At 42.5% G+C, this 12,726-nt stretch overlaps 1 protein-coding gene across 2 annotated transcripts in view; it reads left to right on the plus strand.

The window, feature by feature from the left end:
- The window catches only part of GRID2IP (Grid2 interacting protein), an 81,576-nt gene extending 71,956 nt beyond the window's left edge, over positions 1 to 9,620 (plus strand). For both annotated transcript variants that reach the window (XM_018561975.1, XM_018561967.1), the window contains exons 17-21: positions 3,990 to 4,076; positions 4,756 to 4,885; positions 5,858 to 5,976; positions 6,156 to 6,320; positions 9,404 to 9,620. In XM_018561975.1, the coding sequence (XP_018417477.1) occupies positions 3,990 to 4,076; positions 4,756 to 4,885; positions 5,858 to 5,976; positions 6,156 to 6,320; positions 9,404 to 9,424 (522 nt within the window). In that variant the 3' untranslated portion in view covers positions 9,425 to 9,620. The remainder of the gene's footprint in view (positions 1 to 3,989; positions 4,077 to 4,755; positions 4,886 to 5,857; positions 5,977 to 6,155; positions 6,321 to 9,403) is intronic.
- The last annotated feature ends 3,106 nt before the right edge of the window (positions 9,621 to 12,726 follow it).

Raw genomic sequence — 12,726 nt, forward strand, 5'->3', positions numbered from 1 at the left:
TTCATATTTTTTTTTTAATGTACAACAATCCACACTTATATATATACAACAGTCTACATGTATTTATGTGCAAAAATATGGTGATCAGTGCAATCAGGGGGACCGTACCTTTCCAAGAGCAATTTGGTAACCAATCGCCGGCCAGAATGATCGTAGCGCGCTTTCACTTTTGATTCCTTGCAGGCGGAGGGCATTTGGTATCACTCCGCCTGTGACAGGAGCCGGCACTATAGAGGAGGCATCGGCTTATGCGGCTCTGCTCCCTTCGGTGCCGCCTCACTTCCTCTAGCGCTGGCTTCGTTGGCACCGCTGATTCTCTCCCGCGGCTCTTCAAGTTCCCCCTTATGCCACCACCGGCCCTGGGAATGGTCACAACTAGGTCTTATATTCGGAGTAGGTGTTATATTTAAGCAATTCCCCAAAATAGTACTAGGTCTTATTGTCGGGGTAGCCCCTCCAGGACGGTACTCTCAGTGGCTCAGTGCTATCCCTTTGCCTGTCTCCCTAATATCTTCTAAAATGTCAGCCACACAGGGAGTGCATTGATTTGAATTGTCCGACTCATAGACTTGCATTGTAAGAGGGCTCCATAAAGCACAACCATTGTTTAGCACTGCAAAGCAGAAAGCAGAACATGCAGTTATGGGAAAATATGGCAGCCCCAATGTAGATATATATTTAGAAACATTTAAAGGTTTTTTAAACATTGATAAAATTATATTTGATCAACCTGATCTCTCTTATGTGTATATAAAAAAAAAAACATTGAAAAAAACTATACATTCCCCTTAAAGTGACACTGTCATTGCCAAAAAAAACCCAAAAAACAATAGCAAGTCCCTGCAAAGAAAGAGGAATTATACCTCTTCCCAGGCCAGTGTCTCCTACCTCCACCATTGCTGCAGCTTCCGTCAGACTTCAAAACTTGTGGGAGTGCTCCCCCCTCCATGTGCTGTGGTTTCATCCTCCAGCTGCTATGCCACTACAGGACACAATGATGAAGGGTTGGAGGATGGAACCATGGCAGGCGATGGGGGACAAGGCATTGGACACTCCCGGAAGTGGGGAATGCTGACGGCTCAGAAGGCTGCAATGATTGAACAAAGGTATAGGAGACACTGGCTGCCGGAAAGGTGAGTATAATACTTTTTCTTTTGCAGGGAAGTGCTATTTGGATTATTTTGGGCAAAGGTCTGAGCAGGGGTGGTCCTATCCCTTACTGCATTCCGTGCATAATGAGCTTGTCTATTGTCTATTTTTGACCGGAAGCAAATTAAGAGCAGAACTCCGGCCTCTCCTTCAGTCTTGGATAGTTGTACCGGCTCCTCTCCTCTGATATCACTGCACACTGCGAGCCTATCACAATGTGCATTAGAAGCTGAGGCAAGTCAGATAGAGTCCACCTCATTTTTTTGCTGGAGGACATCCAGTATTATTATTATTAGTATTATTATTATCCAGTCTTACTTCCTCAGCTTGATGACATCACTGGGACTATAATAAGGTATGTACTGAAAATAGTAAAGCTTTATTGAAAAAAATGAATCACCATGTTGACGAAGAGGGAGGGAAGTAACCAGGGAAGGAATAATATAAGCACATAAAATTTCAGCTTTAAACTGATCCATTCAAGCTGCCACAATAAAAATATCCATTTGTGATGTGTCTTTTGGTCTCCTATAACGTTTCTATTTTTCAGCCGTAGCTTTAGAAATCCCAGCGTGGTGTTATTTTTTCAATCCAGTTTTAATATGGCAGTTAAGCCGGTGTAGAAGATAATTGCTTGCCGTTACCGGATGGTCCTGGAAGTTCTTTTTGTTCCAGCGGTGGAAGTCCATAAAGATCCATTAACTGCCGTTTACTGCTCTGCTCCCATAAAAGTGTATTGATTTTACCCAGAGTACAAAAAGATGCTGAACCAGCAATTCAATATAAAGTTCACTCCCAGAAAAGTTAGAGGGGAGGAAATGACTTTGAAACAGCCATTTACTGGGGAAAAAAATAAAAATGGCTCACAACCATCAAAGATTGTAAGTTCTTAAACTGAAGTTTTATATATGTGTGTGTGTGTGTGTTAAGGATTCAAGTCCTGGATAACAGCGCTCTCCTGTGGGGTTGGGGATGAGTGGTAGATATACAGCTATGAGGCTACAGAACATGAATACCTAGGCACAAGAAGGGAACTGCTGTTTATAAGGAGTAATTCAGGACAAAAGGAAAACCTTTCAGGGCAATGCCTAGACGCAATGACATTTCGATTCCTAAAACATAGTCATTCTGTAAAGACATTTAGATGCTTCCTAAAGCATAGCAGATTTTCCCTTTTTTTGAGTCCAGGTCCATTTTAAACCATGCAGAATTATATCATATTTTGCTCAGCCTGTATAACTTTCTAAGCGCTAGGAAATAATGTAACCTGCCTTATTAATACAATGGCCTATTGTGTGCTAGCTTATATATTAGGAGATGTCCCGGATATGGCATTGTGCTGCAACGTGATGCTGAGTGCCTCAAAAATAATTCTTAACAAGCTTGGGAATGTTGCTGAGCGAGCACAATAGGAGAGAGGGCCTGGCAGGTAACAATTAACTGGGAGACTGTTCGGGGAGTAGATGGAAAAATTCCTGTTTATGAGTCTTATCTCACAAGTCAGCACATTCTGCATAGGAGTCAACACCTCGGCCTCTCACCTTTTCAGCAGCTCCTGTATATGAAGATCTACACTCTCATTGCTGTTGTGGGTGGCAGTCGGTAGTATCAAAGGAAAGATGATATTTTGTCAGTAAAGCTCAGTTTTTTTCGTAGTTTAAGCTTTAAGCAACCTGTACAATAGCCCATTCCTGTACAATAACTCATTCCCTGTCTTAACAATGTGACTTGTTCACATTGTCATGTCATTTTAATTTTCAAATGCCTGGCCGTTATGTGGTTCAGATTGTTCAAATATGAAGAAAAGTAGCCCACACCGCATCTAAATGAAATGATACATAATGTTTTTCTTCTATCACTATCAGGAAACCTTTTTAAAAATATTTGTTCTTTTACATATTATTGTTATTATTATGCAGTCTCCTAATCTACCAGCAGGTGGCGAGCTGATCTCCTTTTTTCATATTTAGCGCTTTAGCTTTGAGTTGTGCTGAAAGAAACCTATTGTTTACATCAGGCCGACCTTTACCCCCTTTTAACTAAAAAATACCTCGGCATGCAGTTTTACACGCCAAACATGCACAAAAATACAGAAACACGCTAGTGTTGCCATTAATTCCTAATAGCATCCCAAATGCAGCCAGGAATACGCGGAACACATGTCACAAATTCTGCTACATGAGCTTTTTTGCCATGTTTGTTATGCATTCAGGACCCCACGGGAGGTAATGGGGCCGCGTGCAAACGCAGCACATGATTGCACACAAACACCTGCGAATGTGGCACGCTTTCACGGACGCACAGGTGTGAATGCCAGCTAAGCTCAATAGCTGAAGCAGGGACGTGAATATGTCATATCAGTGACTCCTCCCCTTCATTCCTGAAGAGTGCTTACCTGGGAATCCTTTTTCATCGATCAAAAGTTTTGTTTTTTAAACATAAGATTTCTGACATAGTGGGAGGTGTTTTTCATACAATGTGTAATAGATATGTGAGGGGACCAGGAGCTACTTGTGATAGGAGGGGGGACATTCCTAAGCCTTGCCCTACCTTGTTCTGATTCCACATTAGCCCAGTATAGAATCAGTGGTGATCCAAATCCTAATCGGTGTCATCGGCAAAATGTAGGGCCTTTAGCAGCCAATAAAAATCTGATTGGTGGTGATGGTTACTTTGCGCCATATTGTATTTATGGAATAACCAGAATATGTTTTATTTAACTTCTTTCCTATATAGTGTGTTTTGGGGATCAATCCAAGTTTTTCCCCATGTCATAAGGTGCGATTGTGTACATCTGTAGACTGGCAGCTTTATATAACTGACACCTAGCTCTTTTCTAGTTTGTTTTAGCCATGGGGAATTATCTGAATGATGGACAGCCCAAAACAAACAGGACCACCGGTTTTAAGATCAACTTCTTGATGGAGGTATGTACTATGCACAGTTATCGTAGCCATAGGTTTGTAGTGTATCCGGAAATGGCACTCACAAGCAGGAGCACAAGTAGGAATTGGTGGATCCAGAATCAGAATATTGAAGTGCCTGCTCCTCAGACAGAATCAAAATGGATATCCTTATACAAAACAGTACAAGGGGAGAAGTAGACAATAAATGTGATAGAGTATCATCTGCTGAAGAGCTGTGTGGAAACTTTTAGAACCCAGGACCCTCATAAAAGTTCCAACCGATGTCCCATAGGCAGTGGCACCTCCCCGAGTCTGTATTGAGACAAATAGTAGGCTGCCATTTTGTAATGATAGTTACCGGGCTGTTATTACTTAACTGAATCAATGACCGTCCTAGGACTAGTATACACATCATGAGTTCCTACTTCCACTTACTGCATGCCTGTTCCAGGTCATTCATTAAGAAGGCATCAAAGTCAGAGCCGGTCAGGAAAACTACATTGTCAAGTAGGCCAGCCATGGCAGACTCCATATTTTTTCAGTGCAGGTTACCTTTAAAGTGGGTGTCAAGATTATGAGATCCCTTGCATTAGTTTTTTGAGGGCTGCTCTTACCCAACAGCAAAATAGGTTTGTGATTACCCAAAGGAGGGGTGTGTTGTAAGAGTCTCTAATTTGGCTTGTTTGGATGTGTATTACAGCTCAACACCACCAAGACTGTGGATGGGAAGTCTACCTTTTTGCACATACTTGCCAAATCCCTCCGACTGCATTTTCCTGAGCTACTAAGCTTTGCCAAGGATCTTCCTACCGTGCCTCTTGCTGCCAAAGGTAATCTGCCAGTCTGATGCCAAGAGTAAAGCTTGCTAATGGGTGACCTGACATAATGGAGGTGTCTCAGCAATCATGATTACTGTTTGTTTGAGCAGCCACAAAAATGTACCACTTAAAGCTGGGGAAAAAAAGATTTACCCTTGCAGTGGGTCCCCCTCCCCAAGGCAAGGGTTAACTGCCCATTTTGACTAGGGAATGATGAATAAGGTGATATACTTACCTAATTGCTCGCTAAGTCAACAGTCGGCATTGCCCAGTGCTCTGGAATGTGGATGGTCCCTTGGCATCCTTTTGTAAAATGTGGAGCTACTAGTCCTGCATTACAGGGGATATCAGAGAGCTGTGACAGGTTGAGCAGCGAAGGAAGGAGGCTTCAGGGAACTGGCCACACGAAGAGCAGAAAGCTTGCGGGAGTGAGGAATAAGGTGGCTATATTGCCATATTCATCACCCCCTGGGCAAAACGTGCAGTTAACCTTCGCAAAAGAGAAAGGGACCCCTCTCAACTTAACACAAATATAAAGTGAGTGGTGGAGCCAAGATTAAGATTAACCTTGCACGGGAAAAGCACAGGTTCCCATAAGCATGCCAATAGGAACCCCTGCAATATACAAAATGGTTCTAAATGAACCCAATTGAATTTATCCAGCTTGTTTTCCTTCTGCACATCTTGAGTGACCTTTTATGATGCGCTTGCTTGTTACTCACCATTGGTTCAGATCACATAATGGCCGTCTCCCTCTGGTGTTGGCAACTGTTGTATTGCCAGGTTTCATCTGCGTTAGGTATGATAAAACATGATGTGATCAACATTCACATATAAATGGCTCTTGGCTGAGTTGAGATAATTACCATTGATTACATAAAAGGTGTTCTCATCTTTTCTTCATACTATTAGTGTGTAAGTAAGTGTTGTGTTGGATGTCTGATCAAGTGACCTTTGCACTGTACAATTTTGTTTCTTCTCCAGTGAACCAGAGGTCCCTTACTGCTGACCTGAGTGATCTACACGTGACCATCCAGGAGATCAAAAATGCCTGCAGCCATATGAGTAGTTCGTCCGAGGACAAGTTCTCTCTCACTATGAGTGTATCCTCTTCCACCACATTCATGTTTGTGTGTATATGGACCTTTATCATGGTAAAGGTGACAGATCTCCTGTTCATGTTTTTTGCCTTTGCTGTAGTTCCATGCATGGTTCTTCTTCTAGGTGGTCATGCTCTTGTCTAATTAGCTCTTCCTAGTATTATCCTTTACCAATCGCTCAGACATTCCTGGAGAACACTTTTCCCTGTATGCAGAGCCTGGACACCCTGCAGCACCGGGCGATGGAAGATTTCTTTAAAGTCTGCTCCTACTTTGGAGAAGATCCCAAGGGCTCCACCACTGAGGCTTTCTTTGGAATATTTTCTGACTTCATCAGCAAGTTTGAGGTAATGAGTTCTGTCCGTTAAACCTTCTCAAGCAGACGTCTCAAAGTCAGATAACCTTAAGGGGGAGTAAAACCTGTGGCCAGAGCATTGAAAAACAAGTTTCCCATAAGAAAAAAGTCTACATATCACAGATACAACAGCAACAAAATTGTCATAGGGGTTCTGACCCCTCCCCTACTCCCCTACCTAATCTAAACTTAAAAAAGAATACTGGCTATACAGTACATACACTTTATAGTGAGCTATGGACATTGCACTAATTACATGTGCTTATAGACTTTGCTGCAAAGAAAAAGGTTCAAAGTTACTCCTGTCACCACCCACACTGCAGATCTCCGCTGTTTTAAAGCGCTACACTGGCTTTTGGTTATGACATATTTCCAGGTGGATTGGATTCTTGTCCCCTTGTGCGATGTGGTTCCTTCTACCGACCTCTTAGTCACTACGGCAGGGGTAACCAAGGCCCTCCAGCTGTGCTGAAACTACAAATCCCATGATGCATCTGTGTCTGGGTGTCATGCCTGTGGCTGTGGGAATGCAATGCCTCATGGGATTGGTAGTTTTACCACTGCTGGAGGGCCGGAGTTTGGCTACCCCTGCACTACGGTGTCTGGAAGTGTTGAATGCTGAAGATATTTCAGCCAGAGTAGCGCTGGAGATCGAAAGTTGGGATATGTCAATGTGCAACAATGAGCATCTACAACTCCTAGAAGTGCAGGGATGGGAGCTAACCCTTAAAAAGCACCGTTATGTGAATCGCCCCTCAGACTGCTTGCATTGCCTGCAAATATCAGGCCTTGTATATGTAGTCTTGGCTTTACTGCAGAAAGAGCTGTTATGCTATATGACCAAAAATATATGGACACCCCTCCAAATTATCGAGTCTGACAGGGTTATTCACAAAAGGGTGAAGAGTTTGGAGAAGGCCGGAGAAGTGAACAATCTAGGACAACATAGCTGACCTGGAAAAATTCTCAAATTCACCTCACTTTAAAATTCAGCTATGTTGTTCTAGATTGTTCACTTCTCCTGCCTTCGCCAAACTCTTCACCCTTCTGTGAATAACCCTGTAAGTGTTTCCAGTGAAGAGTACTGTTAATGCTACAGCAAATATGTTTTAGATTATTGAGCACTTTCAACCTCATGGCAACAGTTTGGTGAAGGCCCTTTTAGCTGCATGGGCACTAATTCCCACAGACCACACTCCAAAATCTTGTGGAGGCTGTTGAAGGCCACAAAGGCCAACTCCATAATTGCCATGGTTTTGGATGTCCATGGTTTGGAATATCCATGGTGTTGGAATGGGATGTCCATATATATATAGATATATCTATATATATGTTCATATAGATGTGACTGTCAGGTGTCCATAAACCTTTGGCCATAAAGCGCACACTGGAATAGATAATGAGTAATTTGTACATTTTCTTTCCCTACCTTCTGCGTGACGTCACGCGATAATAAGAGATCGCAGCACATAATGAAAGAGACGTCCTGCACAGTTAATAGCACAGTGCGTCATTGTTGGCGAGAGTTGTTCCAATTGGAGAAGCACGCTATCATTAACACTCACCTCCTCTGTGGAACAGCTGTACTTGGAAGCGTGTGAAGGATTCATCCAGAGCTGTTTATATCTCATTTACACTGAATGTATAATGGTGCAAACATAATCTGACTGTGAAATGATCATTTGCGTTTTTCTGGACTTTGGTTTATTGCGTAGTTATCCTTAACCCCTTCCTAGGCAGGATTCTATATCGGTGCCATCATTAAATGCAGTAATAGAACTTTGTGTGGAATATTATCTGTATTGTGATGATAAATGTCCTCTGTTAAGGAGAACATTTATTTGTTTATGATGTCCTTGTCTGTTTAAAGGGAAAGTCCAGCTAAAACGGGAAATTAAGTCATGAAATACAAACAGATACTACTGTATATCTACCTGCTCAATACTTTAGGGCCTATTTACACCAGCCCAGTCCACTATAGTGTGCATAACGTGCACGCTTCAGAGCCCATGTACACCAGCCCAGTCCACTATAGTGTGCTTAACGTACATGCATTGTGTTAAGACAGACCATTCAAAGGGAGCAGCATGTGTTGTGGTGCATTGCAACGCAGGTCCACTGAGAAGGTTTATTGAGGTGCCATTCTTAATAAATGGCACCACATTGCATCAACATGGGTAATTCCCTATCCAAAACAGCAACGAAAGATTGAGTCAGACGTGCACTTTAAATTGTATGTAAACCCTAACAATGAACTTCTCTTTTTTGGTCTGTTGAATACACCATTTAAAGTGTTTTGGTATATCTATTCTGTAAGTGAAAAACAATACCTGTTGATCCTGCCAGAAATCGTATAAGCTTATTACTTCCTGTGCTGTCTGCCTCTACTGCACTCTTTTCAGTCACATTGTTCCCGACCGTCTCTGAGGACTATAGAACCCTCCCCTCTATGGTAATGAGAAAGGGGGGGTTGTAGTCCTATCCTATAGTGACAACACTGCTCTTCCATAGATGCAGTAGGGCCAGTAGACATTGTCTCCCTAGTACAGGAAGTGTGTTACTGGCAGGATCACTCGGTAAAAAGAAAGAAAGAAACCCTGAAAAATGAAATCTAATGCACAAACCACATCTAAGGCCGGTAAGCTGCATTCTTTTCTATTTTTTGATTTAGATACACTTTATTAGTTGAAATTAGGAACTAGTAAAGATGGTATTGAAACTGCTTACCCATGGCACAATTAGAACCCATTTCACACCTATGTGTTTTGACACATATCAACACATGTACACAGCAGAGGTTAAAGCCAATGAGACAGAGTCACCCTATGGGAAAAGTGTACCAACACTTATTTGTCCGGTGAGTGGCAGTCCCTTTCAAGGACTACCGTAGCTCCTGCTACAGTGACTATAGCAAAGAGCGGAGTCGCCACCTGCTGGACAGGTATTGGCAATCTTTGTTCACAGGGAGCCTCTATCATCTTTTTCATCCTGGACACTTTAAATAGTGGAATGTTTGAGAGGCAGCCATACCCTACAGATCAGTTCACCTCTTCTTTATGTGTTTCTTCTTTCTAGAAAGCCTTCAGTGACCTTTAGACAGGGGACACTCAGCTGACTCCTGGGAACCCTCCCCTTCCAGTATGGTAACACATGATGTGCAATGGAGGATACAGCAATGGCAGCTCAGCCGTCTTACCATCACCACCTTGTGTGCATTCTGCATTGAGGAACAGGAGCCATAGAGGAATACAGAAAGTTGACCAAGACAAGGGAACGAACTGACCTCACAGAGGGCCACCACAACCTTGGTTCCTCAAGGAAGGCCGAATTTTGGAAACTCATTTATGAATTACTGATGAAACAGGAAACTTTTTAGCGAAAAGGAGGTCATCTCACTAGCCAGGAACTATCTACAATCTGTCTTAATTCTGTTTCTCCACTTTGTGTATTGGACCACAGTGCCCGTTGTCTGTGGATGTCTTGGATCATCTCAGGAGTTGATCAATTGCCCTTATATCAGCTTCCTCCCTATTGACCGATGACACGTCCGTGTTTTCACCAACATAAGCCAAGCATACACAATGCAGTACTTGACCCAGCCAGAGGGCTTAAATGATTCCTCGCTGCCAATGATGGCGTGGTGTCCACAATTGATCAGTAACAGATATTTTGTGACAAAATCTGTACCAGTAGTTGCAGATTCTTCTTAAAGCCGAATTACTGGCAGATTTACACAAAACATCAATGAATACAGTTATGCAAATGTTTAAAATATTTAAAATGTAATTTATTTTTAAATGCAATTTGTGTAAGTACCTACATTTGTCTTGATAACAGCCTTGTAAAAACCCTATGCAGCACTCATCATATGAAGAAGAATGGGCAGCACTAGGGACCAATTCGGCTCTGCTGCATGCACATGTGCTGAGAGGAGGAGGGGGAAGAAAATGATGATCTCATCAGTATGCTGTTGTTTCTTAGTTGTCCAATCAGCAGGCCAGGGGTGTATGTGTCCCTGATCAAGCTGTGAAGCTGTTTCAGTGGAGCTCCAGGATTTGGCTGTGCCCTCTGTCAAGGAATCTGAGGAGCAGGGCCGGTGCTACCACTAGGCCAACTAGGATAAGAAGAGGAGCGGAGCTGAGAGACAACTTTCTCTCTCAGGCTTGCTCCTCTGCTCAGTGGGTGGGGTTTTAATAGCCAGTCTGCAAACGTGCCATTGACCAACATTTTAGATAATTTGGCCTGAAAATTGATTGAAGTGAAGTGGCAATGCAGAGGGTTTGATTGAGTTCCACCACCATGTCTATTATTGGACATCTGAGGGACAAATAAAGAGATTTTGTTACTTTCCCATTAATTGGAGCTTTCACAGGATTTGACGCATGACTCCAATGGAGAAACAGAGCAGCGGGTCAGGGGTGGGCTATTATAAGACTAGATCACTTTCCCCATTAAACCATGTGTGGCAGAGACTACTATGGTAGGAAGCCGATATAAAGATCCAATACAGCTGACAATTGTATACTCAACCCTTGAAAATCTATAAAAACGTCTACAGATGTCTTCTCCTGCCAACAGTTTTTTATATGGCTTTTGATGGAGTTTTAGCTATATGTTCTGCACTTACTCTTTTGTAAGTCTTTGTAAGTTGGGATTCTGTCAGGGCACTTCTAAGCTGGCCATACACTGCTCAAATTTCCTAAATTTGTGCAGGGTGTGGCCCCCTTGGGGTACCAACTCCCCGACCAAAAGTTCAGCTCCCACAGAGCAGCTAGTGTAGGCCAGCTTTCGAAATAGGGCCCCTCAGGGGAAGATTTTTTGGAAATATGGTTTAGGCATTGTTGAACAAAGTTGGATGGGTTTTGGGCAAATGGGGCGGGGCTTAGCTGTCTTTTGCTGGTGGATTCTACTTCCTGAGAAAACTTTCATATCATTTCTAACACACACACACACTTAAGCTTACTCCAGTCATTTCAATGAGCAACCTAGAACCACGCCTAGCTTTAGACGCGGCAAAATCACACATGCTAATAATAAGCCCTTCCAACACGGCTGTCAACACGCCTGTACTCTCACACAACCCCGCCCCTGAGGAATTTACATATAAATAATATGAATATATTGTGTAATTTTACACAGAAATCTTCAATGCTTTCTTGTAAGCTGCAGAATTTAACTGCTAAAATAAAGAGAATTATGGGTATTTATTACATTTGAAATGTTGTATGTGTCTCCTTTGTTACCTCCGGCTCTTCCTGAAGGTTTACATAAATGTTAACAATACGTAAAGCTTGAAAGTTCTGATTTTTTTCCATCTCTATTGGAGTATAATAAAACAATATGTAAACCCAACTACTAAAACCTTTAATGAATGGGTCTACCTTTAGGCCAGGTTCACACCATTTTACAGACCAGATCTGGAGCCGTTTTTTTATTTTAGCTTAAAACGGGCATTCAGGTGCGTTTGCATATGTTTATATGTGTTTTTTCTGCGTTTCCATGCATTCTAGTGCATTCCAGACCAGAGAAAATGAGATAAGCAGTATTTTCTTGTCTGGTTCGGAACGGACTGCGCTGGTGTGATCAGAGCCCAAAAAACCATAGAGATACATTGGGATGCTTTTTGGTCCGGGAATAAAGTGTTCTGGTCTGGACATGATCCGGACCTGGTGTGAACAAGCCCTTAATGAATGGGTCATAAAATGGAGGCCGCAGTGTGGTGTATCTTTGTAGTGTCCACACAGTGGTATCTGCTCTCCACTATACAGTATATAGGCCCCACAATGTCAAGAGATCAGTCCTAAACTCAGGAGACAGGTCAGCCTCTCACATTTCTGCTCTGGCAGGGAGAGAATACAACTAAATATCAGCACACACACCTATTCCTAAATAAAAAAAACAAGACCGCAGTATAACAACACAAGTTTGGGCAATTGATACAATGTAAAACAATATTAAGGGGGTTATTCACAAAAGGGTGAAGAGTTTGGAGCAGGCAGGAGAAGTGAACAATCTAGGACAACATCGCTGGACTGGAAAGTGAGATGAATTGGATAATCTTTCCAGTTCAGCTATGTGGTCCTAGATTGGTCACTTCTCCTGCCTGCTCCAAACTCTTCACCACTTTGTGAATAACCTTGTAAAAGTATTTTCTATCACTGATCTATTCACTGATGGAAACTCTAACGTCATTCTAGCGGCTAAGTTGTTTTTGCTTTAACAATTTGCACCATTCCTAATAAAAGCTTGGCTAACTATTGGCTAAGTATTTGGCCGCTGTGGGACACAGCTGAGAGAAGACACAACAGGGAATACCCTGGTCTTCTCTCAACTCATTTACATAGAAAATATTATCTTTGGCACCTCCTGAGATTTCCTGCATGTCACTCTCTGTAGGG

The sequence above is a fragment of the Nanorana parkeri genome, unplaced genomic scaffold (genome assembly GCF_000935625.1).
Source record: "Nanorana parkeri isolate BGI_ZX_2015 unplaced genomic scaffold, ASM93562v1 scaffold19, whole genome shotgun sequence".
Taxonomy (NCBI): domain Eukaryota; kingdom Metazoa; phylum Chordata; class Amphibia; order Anura; family Dicroglossidae; genus Nanorana; species Nanorana parkeri.